Source organism: Pelophylax lessonae (genome assembly GCF_965119305.1).
Source record: "Pelophylax lessonae genome assembly, chromosome: 1".
Taxonomy (NCBI): Eukaryota; Metazoa; Chordata; class Amphibia; order Anura; family Ranidae; genus Pelophylax; species Pelophylax lessonae.
This window is the reverse complement of record NC_138768.1, coordinates 735944519-735968666: the sequence shown is the minus strand read 5'-3', so window position 1 is coordinate 735968666 and position 24148 is coordinate 735944519. Positions and strand designations below refer to the sequence as shown.

At 40.9% G+C, this 24148-nt stretch overlaps 1 protein-coding gene across 5 annotated transcripts in view; it reads left to right on the top strand.

Annotated features, from left to right (window-relative positions):
• EXOC1 (exocyst complex component 1) overlaps positions 1-24148 on the top strand; it is a 126412-nt gene that overhangs the window by 79596 nt on the left and 22668 nt on the right. For all 5 annotated transcript variants that reach the window (XM_082264912.1, XM_082264914.1, XM_082264913.1 and 2 more), the window contains 2 exons: positions 3681-3844; positions 6375-6485. In XM_082264912.1, coding sequence (XP_082121038.1) covers positions 3681-3844; positions 6375-6485 — 275 coding nt within the window. The remainder of the gene's footprint in view (positions 1-3680; positions 3845-6374; positions 6486-24148) is intronic.

Here is a 24148-nt window from a genome sequence, read left to right as displayed (position 1 = left end):
CTTCTCTCCTCTCAAGCTTCTCCTGAGACTCTTGCTCAAGGCAGAAGGAATTCCAATCATTCTAGTGGCCCCAGATTGGCCTCGCTGGTCCTGGTACACCGACCTGGTGCGGCTGGTCGCTGACTCCCCTTGGAGATTGCCTCTCAGGGAGGATCTGCTGTCCCAAGGGCCAATCTTCCATGCTGATTTACAATCGCTGGCTTTGACGGCTCGACTGTTGAAAGCCAGGTCCTGAAGGATAGAGGTGTGTCTGTGTCGGTGATTCCTACTCTACTGAAAGCTAAGAAGTGTACTTCTAGGAAGATCAACCATCGTACTTGAAAAGCGTACATTTCCTGGTGTGAGTCGATTGCTGTTCACCCTCGCTGTTTTTCAGTGGCTCGGGTCTTGACCTTCCTTCAACGGGAGGTTGGGCAGCAGTTAGCTTTGAGTACTATTAAGGGCCAGGTGTCAGCCTTGGCGGTCTTCTTTCAACAGACCCTTGGCCATGCACTCTCTGGTGTGTACTTTTATTCAGGGGGTTTGGCATTTGACTCCACCAGTGCGTTCCCCACTACTGCCTGGGGATCTCCACTTTGTGCTTTCAGCTCTACAGGAGCCTCCCTTTGAAAATATTCGGGAGATTCCGCGGCTTACGCTATCCCAGAAGGTGGCATTCATGGTGGCTATCAGCTCTGCGCACAGGGTGTTGGAAATGGCGGCGTTGTCCTGTCATTCCCCTTATTTGGTGGTCCACAACGATAAGGTGGTTCTTCGCCCCTGTCTATCGTTCCTTCCAAAGGTTGTCTCTGATTTCCATCTGAATGAGGACATTGTGTTGCTTTCCCTGTGTCCCAGGCCAAAACATCCTAAGGAAATTGCATTGCATTCCCTTGATGTGGTTTGGGCTATTCGGGTGTACCTGGCAGCGACAAAGTCTTTTAGGAAGTCAGACTCACTATATGTTCTTACTGATGGGCCTCAAAAAGGACTATCCGCTTCTTCTACGACCATTTCTGGATGGATTAGACAGCCGGTGACTCAGGCCTATTTAATTAAGGGTCAGGTTCCTCCTTTCCCTGTGAAGGCGCACTCTATGTGGGCACTCAGTGCTTCTTGGGCCTTCCGTCATCAGTAACGCAGGTGTGTAAGGCGGCTACTTGGTCGTCGGTGCACACTTTCTGTATGTGTTGGCATCTGTGGGTTCCTCTTTTGGTCGCAAGGTTTTGCAGGCTGCTGTTTAGGGGGCTTGTTCCCCTCTTTGGGGGTTTACTGTTTTTTCAGGTGGGCTCCAGTTGTTTATGGTTGAGCTCCATGTTACCTGGTTGGCCATGGTTTAGCCTTGGGAATTGTTTCTTGCTATTCCTACCCCTCATGTTTGACACTGCTTTGGGATGTCCCAATGGTCAAGAAGATCAGGAGCTGTGTCCGTCAATGAACATCAGATTCATGGATTTTACTGTAAGTCAAAAATCCTTTTTTTTTTTTTTTTGGGAGAACAATAGGATAAAAATATATTGTTTTTTGGTAATTTTAGGTTGCTTTTTTGTTAGCTTTTTTTTTTATATAAAATATTTATTTTAAAAATGAACATTAATACTGAGTGAATGCGTGACACATGGTTTAAAAAACATTCTGGGCTTTTCAGCAAGAAACCCCAGCACTATATACTCTACATATATGAATGCACCCAGTGTTTAGTCAAGTAAGACAGACATGCACAGCTTGGCCTAAATCGTTTTGGAGAAAGAAGGGAAAGGAATGTGCACCTCCTCAGTGAATAACAAAAAAATCCACGAAAGTATATGTTAAAAACATTACAGCTGTTTTTACTCTTTGGGGTTTGTACTGTGTGTGATGTACTAGATGCCAATTTGTTTGTAAAATCGTTTTGTACAGAAGATAAAGAACTGGATTGTAGCTGGTCAAAAATGAAATTAAGAATTGCGATTTAGCTCTTATGTTTTCTTTTTTGAAATCATCACAAATGTGAGTTTTTCACGATGTAGAATAGATGATCCCTAGCTTTTTTTAAATGGTGCAGTGAGATACCAGTGTTTTTTCTCCACTTTTTAGGCTAGTTAAGCATAGGATGTATGTTTAGTGACCTCAGTCCTGACTTGAGAAGTCAATTCACAAATATTTTTGCTCAGTTTTTCCTAAAATAAACAGCTAGTTTGTAACTGGTGATGACTGTCTGGCTTTATGAAGTCATTAAAGCCCAACTCCAGGAGCTAGACAAAATCTACTCTTGCTGTGCCCCTCTTCCCCCCTGCACTGCATTGGTTAAATACTCATCCTGTCTAGGTGGCAGAGAAACAGGCTGTTTTAGTTACCATGACTCTGCTCCATTTGGCTCTGGTGCTCTCCTCTTTTCCCTGAAGCTCTGTTTTGTGTAGTTCTCAACGTCATCACGTACAGTGTAGCACAGTTATTTGAGAAGGTAGATGTGCGACGGCGACCAAGAGCACCTTAGAGAGGTGGCTCCATGAAATTTAGTTGCACGGATAGAGGGACCCTACTTGAACAAGGAATAACGCAAATATTATACCTTATCTATGCACCCCTAGGCGTAACAAGATTTAAGCCTTGCAGTGCAGGTGCCCCCTGCTATGGTACTTATTTTCCTTGATGTGGGCTTTAAAGATGGTGGAAAAAAGAGCTGGTGATGGTACTGAAGTAACTGCACTCGCAGGCCCCTGTATTGCTGGTTTGGGGAGTATAAGGATAGCAGCACACATTTTACATAAAGTTTTTGTAAAGACTCAAGCTGTAGACACCGCTGCAGGTATTAAGGAGCAGTTTCAAGCCCTTAGCCTGCAAGCACCAACTACAAAATGGCATGCAATGTTTAGGCTATAAAAACAAAGAATTTTTATAAGGGTAAATTTACCAAAGCATAACCTATGCAGTATTAAGTTAGTTACACATTTTTTTTTTAATTAAAAAAGATCTTAAGGTTTGATCTCACAGATCAGCCAAGATTTCCTGCATTTTTCACTATACAGTAAACCCCCCTCCATTGCGGGGGTTACGTTCCGGACCCAGCCGCGAAAAGTGAAATTCCGTGAAATAGAAAAACCCTATTAAAATGCATTGTAGGCATGTTTATTTTACTGTCACTGTACGTGTAGAAGCATTTTAAGGTCTTTAAACACACTTTTAAAACAATAGAAACTTATTTGAACACATAAAAGATACTAAGAGACAGAGCAAGAGCTATGGAAAACACAAAAATATTTCATTTTTAATGATTTATATAGTAAAATAACATTACAAAAAAAAACGCGAATTACCGGGACCGCAAAAACTGAACCGCGATGGAGCGGGGGATTACTGTACTGGCTTTGTGATGCTGAGATTGGCAATATAGTGATTGGTTATTCCAGGGGGAAGGGAGGTACAACAAAGCATAGTTGTGTGTTGGAGTATGGAGCACTCTAGGTAGTTGTATTCTCTAAAGGTAAGTTAGGATTTCACAGGTACTCCTTGAGTTGTTCTCTAATACTTACAGCAATAATATTAGAATAATAGTGATGTCTTTCCAGGGCAGGTTTACAAAAAAAAAAAAAACAATCACCAGTGCTTTATTACATTTAGGGAATTTAGGACAGTGGAGGTTTGTTGGTCAGTATAGCCAGCATTATAGATGATCATGATTTCTAGACCCGAATAATACAATGTGTATTTCTGGAATCTAGGTCTTCACGGGAGCTCAGGAAAACTGACAGGCTCCACATCAAGTCTGAATAAGCTGTCGGTCCAGAGCTCAGGAAGTCGCAGGTCTCAATCCTCCTCCTTGCTGGATATGGGCAACATGTCTGCCTCTGATTTAGATGTCGCTGACCGCACCAAGTTTGACAAGGTATTTTAAGGTTATTCTCTCAGGCTGTTTGCAGCGCTATTTTGTCTTAATAGGTTTTATAAAAGAGTGACTAAAACGAACGTGATTGTTGAATTATGTCCTAAAGTGTGTCTAAACCCAGAAACATGTAAAAATGTATTATATCGCAGCTCACCAGTCCTTAGATGTTCTTTTTGGGTTAAGAACGTTTTCGGCAAGTACAGAAAAAAAAAATGTTGGTCATGCCAGAAATGCAGTGTGCTTGTCACTTCTTCCTTTGAAAAGATATAACCAACATCTTCACTTTCTTTTGTAAACTGCTAGTCCCACTTCTTCCTATGTTATTAAGATTACCAAAGGCTTCCCACATAAAAAACATAAAGAATTGAGTGTAGCCTCAAAGTGATGGGAAGTGTGTGCCATTTTTGCAAATTACCAGGTAAAAATAAAGGAAAAAATGTGAAAAACAAAAGAATGCAGTCACCACATCTAAGGACGGGTTTAGATACACAGTCTAAGAGTTCCTTATTGGTTTTGAGTATTAACACAATTAAAGGAGTTGTAAAGTCAGAATGTTTTTTATCTTAATACATTCTATGCATTATGACAAAGTCTTTTTGTGTGCAGCACCCCCCTAATACTTACCTGAGCCCCATCTCTGTCCAGCGATGTCCACGAGTCCCTCAGCTGTCTGGGACTCTCCCACCTGATTGGTTGAGACACCGTTGCGGCGCTATTGGCACCCACGGCTGTCAATAAAAATCAGCAAATCAGGAGAGAGAGGGGGGCGGGCCCGAATGGCAGCTTCGTGCCTGAATGGACACAGAGCTGTGACTCGGCTCGGGTGCCCCCATAACAAGCTGCTTGCTGTGGGGGCACTCGACAGGAGGAAGGGGCTAGGAGCAGCAAAGAGGGACCCTAGAAGAGGAGGACCAGGGCTTCTCTGTGCAAAAACAGCTGCACAGAGGAGGTAAGTCTAACATGTTTGTTTTTTTTGTTTGTTTTTTTTAACTAGCCTTTTCAATCACTTTTTAATCACACACACAGTTTTCCTTATAGAGGGTCATTTACTTATTGAGAATTTCATTATATAGAGTTAGTAGGCATTCAGTCCAAGGGTTTTATGTTTAGAAAACGTAGACAGGGCCTACTCAATTCCTTCCTCAGTAATTGGGGAATCCAGAAATTCAAATTGTTGCAGAGAGATAAAGCGAAGGTCAAAAGATTTAGGATAAGTCAGAAGATTGTCATGATCATAATGATTTTGAGTTTAATAAAGTCTGGTGTAGAAATGCAAAAAGGCTTCCATAATACTTTCATTAGTAGTTTGGAGGGTGTGATTAGCATCATAGATTCTAGGAATGGTAAAGGTTATGTGTTCTGGTTTAACGAAAAAGGGAAGGAGGGAGCGGTTTTTATCACCAGATTTAGAAATATGCTATGCCTGATAAATGAGTCAAAGCCTGACAGCCGTCAGTGAGATTGTCCTAGTGCACTGTGGATATCAGCTATTGCTATCCCCTGAGTTTGGCCTACATTATCACACATACTCCTTCTTTACCTGGCCATTTTTTAGTTTTCATCGCTCTGATAGTTTGACTGAAAATTACTGCAACACTGTACCAAAATTATTTTATATATTGTTTTGAGACCAGTAGAGCTACTATTTGGTTGTATTTAATAACTGCTGGGCTTTTTCTTTTTTTTTTTTTTTTATTACTATATAAAGGAGAAAAGGACAAGAACTTTGAAAAAAAAAACTGCCTATTTTTTTGAGGCCCTAACATGCTGTCAAAATTGCTTTGTTTAAGACATAGCATATACAGTGTAGCAATCAGAGTGATTGGACTCTGCAATGAACACAACAGTCTGCATATTTCAGTGGTCAGGAGTTAGTGCCGCCTTATTGCTGGTCAGTGGTGATAATGTGTGCCCTACCAAATGTTGTTTATCTGTAATGAGTGCCCATAACCTTTAGCTTGTGGTCATTGGATGTAGTATTTACATTAGCAGAGGAGGAAGGCAGAGAATCAGTGGTAGAAGAGGGTTGGGACATACTTTGTAAAGTAAGCACAAGCATTGTTTGCATTTGTGATTACCGTGATTGGCAATCACAGTGATCACAAGGCACAGAGCCACTCTGATTGACTTTGTGCATTTTGCCTGGGATCTGAGCTGTCTAATGACAGTCTGGTCACAGGCAATTTTTGGGCACACTGATCACACATTCCTATCTTCTGCAGTGCAATTTATTAAACCACTGTCCAGAAATAGGCAGCTGCCATTGCCTGACTCTCAAAAGTATTGCTAATTCCAGGGCAGACAGGTCATTATGCATATTCCTGTCATAGAAAAATTATCACTTTGTCAGTAGCAGCCTTTAATTGACCATATCTATATATGTACTGTATATGGCCAGTATTACAGTGTGTAGAGTTATTTTCTGCCTTTGTGTTTTAATTTATTACATTTTGCGTTTTATGTTATGGTCTGTCATAGTTTCAAATGCTTAATGAGGTCTACACCGTCCATCTATCCTGTATTTTTTCAGATATTTGAACAGGTCTTAAGTGAACTGGAGCCACTATGTCTGGCAGAACAAGATTTCATCAGTAAATACTTTAATCTATCTCAGCATCAGAGCATGTCTCGGACATCCATGGTAAGGTGCACTATTTATTTATTAATGTTAGTTTTATTACCATTTCTGTCTAGTTTATTGTTTTCAAGCCAGGAAATAAAAAGCTGCAGAGTGCCAGAGGAAAACAAAATGAGGAAGAAGCAGCTAAAGAAGCTAAATAACAGAAATTTGGGGGTCGTTGGGAAGATTATATTTGCATTTAAGATATTTTATGCATGTTGCATACATACATAGTCTTTTTGGTGTGGCCATCCGAAAGCCTTGAGACTGATGCTGGGCACCGCCATTTTGAATGTGATTTCAGCAGCCCCAGCACATTTAGAACTATCACCCAACACTTGACACTATAATATTCACTGCACTGCTTACCAGGCAGCTACATAAAAGGTTGTATGGTTGTTAGGGGAGGGGCAGAGATGCTAGGCCAGCACAGAGAGTATCTAGACACTCCTAGAAGTTGAGTGTTATGGGCCATACACACTATAAGATTTTCTGAAGACTTTTTCCTTTAGACTTGCCAAAACCATATAATATGAGGTCAAACCTAAACACTTTCAATCTGTATGCAATCTGGCAGACCGTTGCACTTTATAGAAAAGGTAAATCTGAAGGAAATCTAACCACAAAAATTGGACAGTGTGTATCCAGCTTTAGGCCCCTTTCACACATGGAGTCCGTCAGGCGGACTCCATTTTTCTGAGCGGGGGATAGATCCGCCGATCCCCCGCTGAGCAGGCGGATGGCAGCTGTGTCTCCGCGCTGTGTGCGGAGACACAGCTGTCAGGTCCTGCTGTTCTCTATGGGGGAATCGGATAGGAACAGACCTTCTGTCCCTTCTCATCCGATCTGATCCGCTGGACGGATGGAAAAAAGGGTTTCCATCTGCCCAGATTTGACCGATCGAATCAGATGTCAGCGGACATGTCTCCGCTGAAATCCATGCCCCATAGAGATGCAGATCCGCCAAAAAAGCTGACAGGCGGATCTGAACAGTCCGCCTGTGTGAAAGGGGCTTCATGGTGTGCAAGTAGGTTAAGGAGTTGTGCTAGGGAATTGACTCTCCTGGGGTGATCAAATATCTAGCATGTTCAAGGGCACATTACTAGTGAATAAAAAAATCATTATTTGAAGGAAAAATTAGCACTTCTAATACCTGCATAATACCTGTGTTTCACCTGCGTTTTTTTTTAAGTTGGTGACAGAATCTCTAATGAATTTACCTTAAAGAATGCTTTTTGAGCTGGCGTTTATGTAAACCTACTAACTTAACCTGAGCTAAAATAAATCCTAAAACCAAAATACCATTGCTGCTGTTCAAAAAAATATAACCTAATCCATCATAGATCACAGCGCAAAATGAACTAAAATGAATGACAAATGTGAAAGGTGAAACTTCAATACAAATGGCTGCTACAAGCAAGTGCTCAGTGAAAGTAAAAAACAAATTTCAATGTTGATCCAGAAAAGGTGCCGGAGGTTCACTCAGTCTAAATCCGTCCCGCGAGGCAGCCATGGATCGCAAACCTCCACGTGGGTTCCACCACTAGCCGGGCGTGACGTCACTGAGAAACTGGAAACTATGTCGATGTGTTTTGCCCCTCCCGCAGGGCGTCATCAAAGTCAAAGATTCCTGGTTGCTCAGCAAATTAAATAGTCATGCGCAAAAAACTTCCGTTCACATGTCCCAAATAAAATTTCCATTAGGGTGTACTCGGCTTCATAGTCAACACAGTGGTCTACTTCCTGCCTACATATGGATATGGTCAGCTCTGTAATTAACATATAGGCTCCTATTTAACTACATTCTTTTGTTGACACACAGCTGAGGACCTTAATGACATACTACCCGTACAATAATAAATAAAACAAATTTAAATAATAAATCTTATATTTTAGATTTCAGCCGATCTTTGAATGTTTGTTTATATTCCAGACATAAAAAATAACAACTATAACAGCTATAGAAAATGTATTGATAACAAAAAATTAATTTAAATACTTAAAAATATATTCGAAGATACTAAAGTCAGATAGGGGGATCCAGAGCCTCTACTGAGGAGAGAGATGTGATCCAGGGAGGAGCAGTGGTGTCTGGGAGCTGGTGGCAAGCCTGACATGCAGAGGGTGGCCTCACAGGATCCAGATAAAGGGACACAGACAAGTCACCTTGGTGGAAGACACAGGCTAGCCTGAGGTGCGGAATCTAAGTGCCAACCGGTTTTCACCAGAGCCTGAGATGGTAAGGATGGACTTCACTGCGTGTATAGCACCAGGTCGCGGTCCTCAGGGTCGTCCAGATCCGATGGCAGATTAACGGAAAAGGATAAGGCAGGAGGATGGTCACAAGACAAACCGAGGTCAGGGCGGGCAGCAGGCAAGCGAGGTAAGAGACAAGCTGGGAGGTCAATCAGGAATAAAGCAGGTTTCAGGATCATGAGGTACAGGAGAAGCTGCAGACAACACAGCAAAGTATGAGTGTGCCTGCTACCCTTAAATAGGCCATTTTGGCACCAACTGCAATAGCTATTGCGTGCGCATGCGCACATTGGTGCGTGGCCGCGGGCACTGGCGATCGCGCATGCGCACTGGCGAACCCCCGTTCGCCGCTAAACGGGGAGATAGGCGTTCGCACATGCGTACTCCAGTGCGCCTCTGCAGTGCCGTAGAGGAATGTCTAGTGCGTTCCTGACAAATGGAGACTCCTCGAACTGTAAATACTAGGCCCAATCCCCAATATACTAGACAAAGAAATAGAAAAGTAACATCATCACCTTATTCCCCCTCGCCAACAGTATGAAGAAGTCCATACTGGAACCCCCCATTACACAGTACCAGTTCACAATAGGTTTAAGCCATTGAGAAATGGCCATCAACCTAAAATTTTTTACAACAGAGGAGGAAGGGGATGAGGTAGACCACCCTGAACCATCACTCTTGAAATAACTCCAGGAGGGGGGGGGGGTTTCCCAAGTGGGGGCATGGAGGTCCCTTGTGGAGGGGGAGGGGGGAACCCTTACCACAGGGGAATAGGAGGAGGTTACACTCCCATCAGAGAGAAGAGAGGAGGAATGGACACCATGTTATTACAAAACACCATCCCAACCCAGCAGAAGAGAAGAAAGAAATGGAGAACCAGAGGATTTGGGGGGGGGGGGGGCAGAGGAAAAAGAAAGAGAGACTTGAAATAAAAATTCCTTTTCTTAAGTGATGCTGTTTTTACAGAAAATGAAATGCGCGTCTTAGAATTAGGTTTGAAGTTTGTTCCAGACAAAAATCTTAACAAATTTGATGTTTTTTTTTTTTTTGATTTAAGGAAATTTTTAAAGGAAAGTTAACATTAAAAAATACTACGCAACAGTTAAAAAAACTGAAGACAATGTAGAGAGTGACTACAGATATACTCAATTGAGGAATAATTGTGTTCAACCCCTTGGTGGCCAAGAATAATTTTTGTGAGGTGTTCATGATCCTTTTAGAAAAGGACCTAGAAGACTTAAATGTCAAAGCAGGGAGATGTAAGAAGAACATAGAAAGGGGTCTAAAAAAAACTACTAGAACATAATAAAGAAGTTGTTATATGACCGGCTGATAAAGAGGGGGGACTGGTAATTTTAATTTAAGATTATCTGGCTGAATTAAATAGATTAGTGGATGACCAGGACACATATGTCACATAAGTACTTATTAACAAAAAGGAAGCTAGGTATCTAATACCAGATGCCCCAATTAATGCCGGTAATTTATCAACCACCCAAAATATATAAATGTAAAGATAAACCCCAGAGAAGACCAAATCATAAGTGGCATCGACTCCCTGTTCAGTAGATTAGGAGAATATCTGCATTGTTTTTTCCAGCATACCTACAGGATAGTAAGGAGTTAATTAACCTGCTTAAAACTTTGGAATCACCAGGTGATTGTATTTTGGCAAGTATTGAAATTAACTCGCTTTATAGAAATATCAAACAGAATAATACTTTGGAAGCAGTAGAGTGGGCCTTGGACAGAACAGATTTAAAAAGGAAACAAAAATAATTTTTGGTAAAAGCCTTAGACTTAGTTATGAGTGACAACTTTTGGCAAATCTTTATGAGCAAATGAGAGCATGAGGTCATATATGTGGAACCTAGACCCAAATTAAAATTCTACAAAAGGTATATCAATGATATCCTGGTTGTGTGGGCAGGAACACAAGAAACCTTTCTTGAATTCCTTGATGAAATCAACAACGATACAGCATATCTTTCTCAGAAGTATATGACAATACGGCTGTCAATTTCCTTGACCTATTTCAAGGAGGTTGACAGAGATGGATATATTTCAAAGGGAAGCTGCCACCACCCCAGGTGGCTGAATGGAGTACCTAAAAGCCAAATAATTATAATACATAGAAATTGTGACCATGAGATAGATTATGAGAGCCAGACAGCCACCATTATAAAGAGATTTCAAGAAAATGGTTATAAAATTAATGAGCTTGTGAAAATTAGATAGGGAAAAAATGCTGGAAAAAGAAAAAGGTAGGAGTAGAAAGCATGGACTAGCATTTATGAATAGTTTCTCGAGGCAGTAGAAGGAGGTTGAAAAAATCATACAAAAATATTGGCCCATACTTTTGAAAGGTTAAATACTGGGTACCTTGTTACTCAAGAGACCACAATTTGTTTATACCAGGCCCCCTACGTTGAGAAATGAGCTGGCAAGGAATGTTGTAGACCCCCCCCCCCCCCCTAAAAAACTGCCACATTCTTGGATCAGGAAGGTTTTTTTTTTTTTTTTAGCTGTGGGAGATGTGTAGCATGCAAGACTGTTAATGATAGAAGTAGGAAAACTACTCCATTCACATCACAAGTCAAAGGGAGAACATATAGGATAGATAAGTTCATTTTGTGCGAGAGCACACATGTAACTTATCTCCTTGAATGTCCATTTAAGCTTCAGTATGTTGGGAGGACCAACTTGTCGTTAGGCTGTGAGAGCACATTAATAATATCAGAAAGGGCTTTAAGAACCACCGCTTATCCATGTATTTTAGATTGGCCCATAACCGGGATCCAACATTGCTGAAGTTCTGTGGCATAGATAGAATAATGCCCAATTGGAGGGGAGGCAATATGAAAAAAGGTATGACCCAAAATGAAACCAAGTGGATATTATTGTTAAACACCATGAGTCCCAGGGGGTTAAATATAGAACTTGGACCTCAATTGCTTCCTTTCCAATTGGTAATTTTTTAAAAGGAATTTTTTAAGAAAATATTTTTAAATATAAAAATTATTTTTCTCACATTAATTTCCATACTATTTTCATAGCTTTAATTTCATGAATTATTATTATTTTTCCAATTTGTTTATTCTTCAGAATTTATTTAATTTTTATAATTATTATTATTATCAAGTCATTTTTTTATGTCTGGAATATAAACATTCGAAGATCGGCTGAAATCTAAAATATACATAGTTACATAGTAGTTGAGGTTGAATAAATACTATAGTCCATCCAGTTCAACCTGTGTAGGTGTGTGTGGACGTATTCATTTCCCATACCCCTGAATGTTGTGATCTTTGAGATAGGGCTGGGCGATATGGCTGAAAACTGTATCACGATATCAGTGTTTCATATCGGTCGATATCGATATATATTGATATTTTTTATTACCCATTTAAAATAAGGACCCTAGGGTGAGAATGCAGGGCGGCGGGCATGGTGCAGGAGAATGCAGGGTACTGGCATGGTGCAGGAGAATGCAGGGTGACTGGCATGGTGCAGGAGAATGCAGGGTGACTGGCATGGTGCAGGAGAATGCAGGGTGACTGGCATGGTGCAGGAGAATGCAGGGTGACTGGCATGGTGCAGGAGAATGCAGGGTGACTGGCATGGTGCAGGAGAATGCAGGGTGGCAGGCATGGTGCAGGAGAATGCAGGGTGACTGGCATGGTGCAGGAGAATGCAGGGTACTGGCATGGTACAAGAGGATCCGGGGTTGTGGGCATACTACGGGAGATGCAGTGCTGTGGGCATGGTACAGGTAGACCATGCCCACAGCACTGCATCCCTTGTAGTGTGCCCGCAGCCCTGCATAACGGCAGGTAGTGAAGCTGTTTCGCTTACCTGTTCCAGAGGCGCCTTCGTTTTAAAAATGGCGCCGCCCGGCGCCGATACGTCATTGCGCACCCGCCGCCACCGCTCGTGTAATTTCGGCTATTCTCGGCCTCTCCCGAGCGGCGGCGGCACGTGCGCAATGACGTGTTGGCGCCGGGCGGCGCCATTTTTAAAAGTTTAAACCCGTCGGAGCGGACTTTTCGATTTATCGTTCAAGTTTTCTTATTGCTATCGAGCATGGGACTATCGCGATACCTATCGGTATCGTTTTATCGCCCAGCCCTACTTTGAGATATACATCCAAGAGTCTTTTAAAAGTAGCCATACTTCCCGCAGTTACCACCATTTGTGGAAGAGAGTTCCACAATCTTATTGCCCTTACTGTAAAAAACCCCTTACGTAGCCTAGGGTTAAATCGCTTCTCCTCAAATCGCATTGTATGGCCACGTGTCCTCTTACATTCCTTGCAACTGAATCGTTTTTTTTCTATGCTGATATCACCATTAAGGTATTTGTAAATCGCTATCATGTCCCCTTTCAGGCGTCTCTTCTCCAGGGAGAATAAATCAAGCGCTTGTAAACACTCCTCATAATTCAGGCCCTCCAATCCCCTAATCAGTTTAGTTGCCCTTCTCTGGACTCTCTCCAGTTCCAACACATCCTTTCTGAGGATTGGCGACCAGAACTGGTCAGAGTACTCCAGATGCGGCCGGACCATGGTTTTATAAAGTGGTAGGATTATAGCTTTATCTCTGGAATAAATACCCTTCCTTATGCATGCTAATATTCTGCCAGCTTTGGCAGCTGCAGCTTGACATCGCATGCTATTGCTTAGTCAATCTTCTTCTAAGACTCCCAGATCTTTCTCCATTCTTGATTCCCCCAGGGGTCCCCCCCCAAAGCGTATTTTGCATTTGTTTTTAGTCCCCAAGTGCAGTACCTTACATTTCTCCACATTAAACCTCATTTGCCATGTAGTTACCCACTCTGTTACTTTGTTTAGGTTATTCTGTAAGATTTATATATATTTATGAGACGTTATTGCCCTGCTTATTTTTGTGTCATCCGCAAAAACTAAGATTGAGCTAATGATCCCATCCTCAATGCTATTTATGAATAAATTGAACAAAATTGGTCCCAGGACTGAGCCTTGGGGGACCCCACTTACCACCCCAGACCAGTCTGAGTATGCGTTATTTATCACCACCCTTTGGACACGCCCCTTTAACCAGTTTTCTATCCAAGAACAAACCTTGTGGTCGATGCCTGCAGACCTTCGTTTGTAGATTAAGCGTTTGTGGAGAACTGTATTGAATGCCTTTGCAAAATCCAGATACACCACATCCACAGGTCTCCCCCTATCTAGCTCACAGCTCACCTCCTCGCAGAATGTTAAGTTTTATTTATTATTGTACAAGTAGTATGTTATTAAGGTCCTCGGCTGTGTGTCAACAAAAGAATGTAGTTAAATAGGAGCCTATATGTTAATTACAGAGCTGACCATATGCATATGTAGGCAGGAAGTAGACCACTGTGTTGACTATGAAGTCGAGGACACCATAATGGACATTTAATTTGGGTCATGTGAACGGAAGTTTACCGTGCATGGCTATTTAACTTGCTGAGCAACCAGGAATCTTTGTCTTTGATTACGCCGGTGGAATGCACATTACCTCGTTGCCTCGCGGCATGGACTCGGACTGAGTGAATGACTGCCCTGCTGCTTTACCCAATGCAATACTTTGTCTTCAACACTGTAAGTGTCATTTTTAATGATTTTTTTTACTAATAAACAAGGGTTTATTACACTATTGGGATTCTCTCTTCTCCATTTATGAGTGCCAAGCCACAAGATATGAGATGTGACATCCTCCCTCTTACCATATACAGTGCCTTGAAAAAGTATTCACCCCTCTTGGCTTTTTATCTATTTTGTTACATTACAGCCTTAAGTTCAATGTTTTTGTAAATCTGAATTTTATGTGATGGATCAGAACACAATAGTTTAAGTTAGTGAAGTGAAATGAGAAAAATATATACATAAAACTATTTTTTAGAAATAGAAAACATGTGCATGTGCGTATGTATTCACCCCCTTTGTTATGAAGCCCATAAAAAGCTCAGGTGCAACCAGTTACCTTCAGAAGTCACATAATTAGTGAAATTATGTCCACCTGTGTGCAATCTAACTGTCACATGATCTGTCATTACATATACACACCTTTTTTTGAAAGGCCCCAGAGGCTGCAACACCTAAGCAAGAGGCACCACTAACCAAACACTGCCATGAAGACCAAGAACTCTCCAAACAAGTAAGGGACAATGTTGTTAAGAAGTACAAGTCAGGGTTCGGTTATAAAAACAAATATCAAAATCTTTGATGATCCCCAGGAGCACCATCAAATCTATCATAACCAAATGAACATGGCACAACAGCAAACCTGCCAAGAGACGGCCACCCACCTAAACTCACAGATCGGGCAAGGAGGGCATTAATCAGCAGAGAGACCTGAGGTAACACTGGAGGAGCTGAAGAGTTCCACAGCAGAGACTGGAGTATCTGTATATAGGATGACAATAAGCCGTACGCTCCATAGAGTTGGCAGAGTGGCCAGAAGAAAGCCATTACTTTCAGCAAAAAACAAAATGGCACGTTTTGAGTTTGTGAAAAGGCATGTGGGAGACTCCCAAAATGTATGGAGGAAGGTGCTCTGGTCTGATGAGACTAAAATTGAACTTTTCGGCCATCAAAGAGAACGCAATGTCTGTCGCAAACCCAACCCAACCCATCACATCACCCAAAAAACACCATGCCCACAGTGAAACATGGTGGTGACAGCATCATGCTGTGGGGATGTTTTTTAGCAGCCGGGACTGGGAAACTGGTCAGAGTTGAGGGAAGTATGGATGGTCCGTGTTTTGAGGCTAGGACGGAGGTTCACCTTCCAGCCGGACAATGACCCCAAACACACTGCTAAAGCAACACCTGAGTGGTTTAAGGGAAAACAAGTAAATGTGTTGGAATGGTCTAGTCAAAGCCCAGACCTCAATTGTGAAAAGCACAGTTCAATGCATGAGTTTGAAGTTGTGAGGCACCTCCAGCACCTTTTCTGGATCAACATTGAAATTTGTTTTTACTGAGCACTTGCTTGAAGCAACCATTTGTATTGAAGTTTCCCCTTTCACATTTGTCATTAATTGTAGTTCATTTGCACTGTTTTGCGCTGTGATCTTTGATGGATTATGTTTATATAAACCTGTTACTGATAAAGACCACTCATTGAAGCTACAAAAATTTTTTTGTGGCATTGCCTTGATATGAATACACTGTATATTTAGGAATATTGCTGCTTACTTTACTTTAAGACTTAAATCATTTCCAAGACAATCCTATTTTAGATAGAAAACAGGACTGGCTGGGTATTATAGCTCCATGAAAAGCTGAAATCTGCTAATAAATTCCTCACTATTTATACTTTGACACACAGGATATGGTGAAAAGTTGGTCAGTTGCAAAGAGATGCAGGTTATAATATGTTCTCCTGCTTGGAACAATACAAATTTCAGAAAACTAAATAGGCTTTAAAGATTATCTAAAAGCAAAACTTTTTTTTTTTTTTCGGGTTTTGGATAGAGTGCAGAGGGATTAGATCGCTTTCAGTTTATTGCTGTCTGTGCTCCTGTTAAGGGGATTCACCCTCACTATTTGTCCTGTTTTCCATTATCATTGAAAGTGAAAGAAAATCCCAAATTTTGGGTTGTCTCCAGAAAAGTGATAGGGGTGAAATCTTCCAATGGGGGACATTAGTTCTGGTAACCGGGGGCTCCCAATGGAATTCCCTTAATTTTCAGGTATTTCCTCTCACTTCCGGTTTTAGTTATGGGAAAGGAAGTAAAGGGACATCTCCCCGAAGGGACACAAATGGCAAAAGCAAAAAATCTGTCCGTGGTTATAACCCTCCCTTGCTCTTTTCAAAATAAGAAAAAAAAAAAAGTTTTGCCTATAGTTCTACTTTAATGTGGGGATGGGTGGTTTAAATTTCAGGTTTGGAAGATACACCAATTAATGGAAAATTGAGACCTAAAAACATTTGAATTTGATATATACCATTTGATATATCCTGTTTTTGTCTTCCCTTATCAATCAAACATGTTCCACTGCTGCTCCTGTTTCCAGGGTTTCTTATTCTGTACCATCTGTGGGCACTGACATCTGCAGTCCATAACCTGGTTACCTTATGGTTATAGGGTCTACCTCAATAAGGGCCCTCTTAGCTCTGTCGGTTGGTCAGAGGAGGTCCCCACATCTTCTTGAGCTATCTGATGGCAAAACAAACTAGTGTCCTGTTGTATGTATCCTTCATTGGTAAAAGGGAATGCCTTAATGAAATTGTGAGACCTGTCCACCTCTTGCTAGTCCCTTCTTCTTTTGCTGATCTGCATTTATATGAAAAGAGTCTTTTCTGGCATTGCGCCCTATTATGAGCATATACAACTGAATATTCTTTGCTTTCCTGACAAGACTCCTGCCCCTTTTTCCACAGATGATGCTGCTTCATTGGAACTGGGAGTGTGGGGCATTTTTAGTCCTCTTATGAACCAGTGAGTGTGTCTTGGTTCCTCCTCGGCTCCATCAGAGTGTAACTTGTCTCACCCGTTTTCGGTTAGGTTCTTATCTTCTTTTTTTACCTACTCGTGTTTCCCAATCACCTTACCCCTTCAGCCTTGCTGACTTTGTGGGATCAATTTCTGGGTTTTCTGATGGACATAATAGTAATTTTCACACCCTTCTGAGGTTGTAGGTTCTAGTGGATTTCGCGATTTTTCCTGATGAGTCTCACCTTGATGAGGCGATTAGAAACACAGAAACAGAAAGAGGCAGCAGAAAAAGTCCAAGTGCTCCATTGAGTCAGCCGGATTTTTAGAAAAAAAAAATGCATTTAATATATAGTTTTTTATCTTTTATTTTATTTGTCTAAACATAGAGCTATGATTTTTCCAAGCATTGTTGAATCCATGTACTGTTGACTGTTCTAATCTCACAATCTCTCAAGGTATGAAGTTCTTGTTTCATAACTCCTATGGGGTTAGGTGACCAGAGGCTTTAGGCTCTTCCTACTTAGACTGTCTGGCCTTGTCCTTGCAAAGACTTTTTCCCAGTTCCCTTGTTTGGTACATTGTACTACTAAGGACTTGTGCCCTTTCCCTGTTAACCACGTTGGGTTGGTTTTTTTTTTATCCCATCCTAAATGGTAAATTGTTATGGTTCCACTCCTTGTAGGGTCAGGTCAGCCAGCTTCTCATTTATTCTGTTGTTTAGTGCTTCTTCTATGTTAGCATTTTTATACTCTCATTAAGGGATGTGGTTCCCATTCTGCTGTGTTTTTGGTACTTTTTGCTACAAACTGAGGAATGCTGGGGTAGAGGAGCAGTTTTCCTGGGTAGGTCACTTTTTTTTTTTTTTGTCCGTGTGCAATTCTACTGTAGATGACAGTGTGACATGACAATATATGACTTTGTGTCCCTCAATGAACTCCAAAAAAAAGATTTTAAGAGTACAAAAAATTCAATTATTTCAGTAATTAGTGGCAACTTTAGAGTGAAACCAACAGTTACAAAGGTTTAAAAATATACTGAAAAATTATTAAAATCTTAATAAAATTAGAGCAAGGCAGCAAAAATGTGAATAACAACACATATGTTAAATGCCACTTGATAATGCAACAAAGTGTACCATCTAACAGCCTAAATGTGAAATGTCCACTTGTATCTGATATCACATAATTGAACTTATGTACACAAAACACCTTACATTATAAACAAAATATAACAAGTTTAACAAAAGTCTTATAATGATGTGAAAAAACACTGTGGACTACTGTGACAATTCTTTTATCTTCACAGTGCTCCTGGTGACCCACGACCAACAAGTGAAGTGCTCACTTACCTAAAATTTCTGACCCCACCACAGAGTCAAATATGCCTTTGACAAATTCCTCCTATGGGGAATGTAGCAAGATATCCTTATCTTCTTATACAGGGGTATACCTGCTACCTTTCCCTCTTCACTCCTCAATCATCCGCATATAACTGCATGAAACAAAACAAAAAACACCATAGTGCACTCTATTGTAGATGTACGGGATTAAAAACACTCGCAAGAGGTACCAGGAGAACAGGAATGTAAACTCATTTAGCTCAATGCGCTGGCACTGGTTATTGCTGTGTGACATCACGGACTTCGGCTCCTCCCACCTATACAGGTTATGCCCTCTGATTGGGCTTCCTCAGTAGGTGGGGAGCCAACCTCAAACAAGCCCTTTTATAGTGTAGCTAAAATCAATATTCCACAGCGGGGACACCTCAATCTAATTAAAAATAGTACCCAAAGATGGAACAAATAAATCTAATCATGACTAATCACAACATTGCACATTGTCACTTCCACCTATACATAGCCCATGCTATATATACAATACAAATAAACAGCACATTACAAAACATAATAAATAATATACAATTTACAATACAGTACGCATAAGAAACAAAATTATTAAAATACATTAAATAAAAAATAGGTATAAAATCATTACAATACATATCTAAAAATATATATAACGTGACCACTGTGGTAGACTGACATCATTTAAAATAATCAGAGGTACAAATCAGAAATAAAACAACTCAAATCAAAATCTACATTCATACCAAAGGGAGCTAGTACTTTGGCTTCATCCAAAAGAACTCTCTTTTTCCTAATCGACTAATAAAATGTCCCCCTCTCCAGTGTTTGACTACTTCCCCCCCCCCCCCAAATTTTAGACCCGATTGGGTCTCTGTTATGGGCAGTTTAGGGACACAATGTTCCCCTTTTCCTTTCCTAATATTGGTCATGTGTTCTTTAATTCGAACTTGCAGCTCCCTTGTGGTCCGCCCCACATATTGAGTACCACATGGGCACTCCATTATGTAGACTACCCCCTTTGTGGAGAATGTGATAAAATCCTTAATTGTGCAGGATTTCCCTGTAGTAGTGGACACAAACTCCTTTTTTTTCTCTTATTAAACTTTGAAGTCCTACACTCTTTACATTTGCCACAGGCATAAAACCCCACAAGAGATGGAAATAATCTACCGCCATCTTCATCTTAGGGGGATCTATAACACCTGGAGCTAAAAGGTGTCCCAATGCTGGAGCTTTTTTATTAATATGGTCAACAGTTTCTTATATCCAACAGGGACTCTGGTGATGCTCCAGGTCTGCACACATGCTGTGGCTATTGCTGGAGGCCCCCATAATCTTTCTCCCTGTAGAATGCAGCAGGAGGGCTGGAAATATTGTTATCACTGGAGACCTAAAACCTAAATGACTAAGCTTACTGGGCTTCAACTATAACTGAAAAATAAACTGACCTTTTTAAATATTGGGGTTCAGATAGGAGTAGGGTTAAGTCACTCAAGCCCTCATATTAGGTTTGCTCTTTTTTACTTGTTTGTATATCGCTGAAAGTTTATCTCCTAGAGCTATTATGCTATCAAAAGGAACATACTTTTTCAGTATATCTAGGCATGATAACTTGTTCTTGGACCAGGTTTTCCTGTAATAACACACCACTAAAAACAGCAGCAAATGACTTGTGGTCTAAACCAAAATATGGTTACTTATTGTCTATTAAAAAGCATCTACTAAAAAAACAGAAAGCTTTTATGTGAAGATGAACAGATGAGTGAACCACAAAATTGCTACCCAATATTTCTAAAGGAACACAGAGGACTGATTAGTAAATCTAAATTATGATGTTCTGAATTATTAATTTCACTCATTTGTTGTGGTTTTGTAAAAGTCTGGCTGATATTTTATATTGTAATTCATAAGGCTAATGGATGACTGTGGAAGCTTGAGCACCTTCATCTTCTCAGTCTGATCAGGAAGGAAGCAATTTATTATTTAAACAATAGCATATGATATCATGATGACATTATAAATGCAATGTGTTTGTAGAGCAATTGTAAAGGTGACTAAGAATGATAAAACTAAGTAGTTTAGGATTAAAATCCTACCAAACTAAAATAACAATGAATCCTGAATCTTCAGAAACCAGCACTGGAACTGACTCATTATTTGATGTATCTGGTTCTAGTCCTGGACACAGCTAAAGCCAGGGTCTTTATTTCACAGGAAAAATATTATACTCTTTGATCTTGGATTCAAGCTCTCCAGTTGCGTTATCCTAGCTTTTGCCTAAGAATCTTGGGCCTGATTGTAGCTTCCTTGGGGGCAGTCCCATTTGCCCAGTTTCACTGCACACCTCCTCAACCTTTAGTCCTTGGACAGACTTATTTTTTTGGCATGGAGGACTGGATTATCCCTGGATTGGTGGCTCTGGAATTCTAAAAGTCTTTCCTTCCCGTGTTTTGGAAGATGTTAATGCCGGACTTGATAGGAATCCTGAGAAACTTGTCGGTGCAGGGGGCTTGGTCATTGTCGGAGTCTTGTCCTCCGATCAACATCCTGGAGCTTTGGGCAGTTTGACTGTCTGCAGCATCCTGCTGGAGGCTTATCCAATCTGATCTGATTTAAAGGGACAATTCCACAGCAGTAGTGTACATAACTCATCAGCAAGGAAACAGAAGTTGTGGTGGTGCAAGAGAGTAGATTTCATCCTGTCCTGAGCAGAACTTCTTCATTTTCCCACTTTGTCTGCCAGTTACTCCCCAGGCTTAGATGATTGGCAGATACCTGGACCCAGATGAGTGGTCCCTACACCCAGAGGTGTTCCAGAACCTGTTGTGGAAGGGAAATGCCAGGTGTAAACTTCCTGGCCTTCAGGATCAACAACAAACTTGGAAAGTTTTAGCTCCAGGTACAGAGATCCTCTAAAGGAAGCAGTGGATGCTCTGGTGGCTTTGTGGGATCAGTATACCTTAATTTATCTCTTTTCTCACCTGAAGCTTTTTCCTTATCTGCTTTACAGGATTGAGATGGAGAGAATTCCAGTGATCATTATTGCTCCAAACTGGTCTAGACGGATTTAAAGTGCAGATGTTCCATGGGCTCTGCATGACTGTTGTAGTCCAGGTTTTGAGATTGTGGTTTTGAATGAATCTGATTCCTACAATTTCAAAAGCTAGGAAGGCTACTTCCCACAAGATTGATTATCAAGCATGGAAAACATATTTCACTTTAGTGTGTTTCTTGGGGCTTCCACCCTAGGAATTTCCTTGTGGGGCAAATCCTCTACTTCCTGCAACTGGGTCTGTACCATCATTTGGCTCTTAGCACTATTAAAGGTCAGGTTTTTGCCCTTTCTCACTTGTTTCGGAGACCATTGGCCTCTCACCCCTTGATTAAGACCTTCACACAAGGTGTCTCCCATCTAGCTCCCTCTGTTTGTTCCCTTGGGACTCTCTGAAATCTGAATCTGGTTCTTTCTGTGCTCCAGAAATTGTCAATTTAACCCTTTGACAAATCAGTTATTTACTCTCACTCACAAGGTGGTATTCCTATTTGCCATCACCACTATGAGGCTTGTATCTTATCCTGCAAGTAACCTTTTCTGGTTTTGCATAAGGACACGGCACCATTAAGGCCCATGCCTTTTTTTCCAGCATAAGGTAATTTTTGCCTTTAACTTCAATCAGGACATTGTTTTTCTCTCCCTCTGTCTAGCTTCAGTTCCCTAGGAGGAAATTTATTTTCATTGTCAGGATATAGAGCAGGCTGTGAGAGTCTCTCTTAGCCATTGCTTCTTTCACAAAGATTACACATTCCACCATCACTAGATGGCTCAGGCAGACCGTCATTCAAGTTTCTGGTCTTAGTAACCAGGTTCCACCCTTTCCTGTCAAGGTGCACTCTACTAGGTCTGTGTGTGTTCTTCTTTGGCTTTTCAACTTCAATCAACTGCTTTCCAGATTTGCAAGGCTGTCACCTGGTCTTCTGTTCACATGTTCTCTAAATTCTACCAGGTGGATGTTGCAGCCTCACCTGAAGCCGGCTGTAGGGGTAAGGTCCTTCTGGTGACTCTGTGATCTGCAAGCCTGCTCCCATTCCACCAAGAGCTCTAGTGCTACAGACTGTGGGGTTGATTTACTTAAACTGGAGAGTGCAAAATCTGGTGGTAGAAACCAATCAGCTTCCTGTGTTTTTTTTTTTTTTTTTGTGCAAAGATCAATTGAACAAACTGAAGGTAAAAGCTGATTAGCTACCATGCACAACTGCATCAGATTTTGCACTCTTCAGATTTAGTAAATCAACCCCAATGAGTTGTGCTGGAAAATAAAACAAGGTATCCATATCAAGAGGGACAGACAAGGGGTGACAGTAGGGGAAAACTTAGACTAGGCTGACAATGCTGGCTGAGATTGTTGTGCAGCAGAGGCAGTGTTGGAGGTTAGGCATTCAAATATATTTACTACTTGTGAACTACCTGCCCGCAATGTACTGTAGATGGGCAGCTTCTACAGGCAAAGTCCCGTACTGGTACATCGCTGCCCGTTTCCGGGTTTAGGGTGCTTGCACCCATTGTGATTGTACACAGTAGAAGTCTGTCAGCAGGTCCCAGCCAATGATTCATGGCTGGAACCTGCTGATCGGCTGTGTCCAATCCCAGCCCAGAGTCCTTTGGTGACAAACACAGGGCTCTGTACAGAGGGGAACGATCTCTCTGTTTCTGCAAAGCAGGGATGATAAACAAAGAGATTATTAGTAAAAAGCAGCACACATTATACATTGTTAGGCACACAGTTAACCCTTTGATCGCCATAGATGTTAACCCCTTCCCAGCCAGTGTTATTAGTACAGTGTATAGTAGTTATACTGATCACTGTATTAGTGTCACTGGTGATGTCAGTGGCAGTTAGTCAGTTCCCACTCAGTGTCAGATTGTCCGCCGCACCATCACAGTTCCACTATAAGTCCCTGCCATTAGTAGTATAATAAAAAATTTAAAAAAAATTGATTTTATGTACTTTGTTAAATTGCTAATATTGAGGTGTAACTTTACTTTGTACCTTTAACACTATTTTCAGTGTGTCCATTTAATTGTGCTGTTTTTTACTTTACTACCAAATTACTTGAATGAAAAAGTTTGTAAACAAAATAAATAATGCAGTATGTATACCATAGTTTGTAGATGCTATAACTTTCACGCAAACCAATCGCTATACAATTATTGGGATTTTTTTTTTTTTTTTTTTAACCAAAGACATGTAGCAGAATACATTTGGCCTAAATTCATGAAGAAATTAGATTTTTTTTTTTTTTTTGGATATGTTTTGTAGCACAAAGTAAAAAATATTGGTGTTTTTTTTTTGTTTTTTTTTTCTCAAAAATTTGCTGTCTTTTTTCATTTATGACGCAAAGAAAACCCAGTGGTGATCAAATACCACCAAAAGAAAGCACTATTTGTGTGAAAAAATTATATACATTTTGTTTGGGTACAATGTTGCATGACTGCGCAATTACCAGTTAAAGTAGCACAGTGCTAAATAGCAAAAAATTACCTGGTCATGATGGAGATAAAATCTTCCGGAGGTAAGGTGGTCACTAAAAAGAGATCAGTAAACTTTAGGTTACAAAT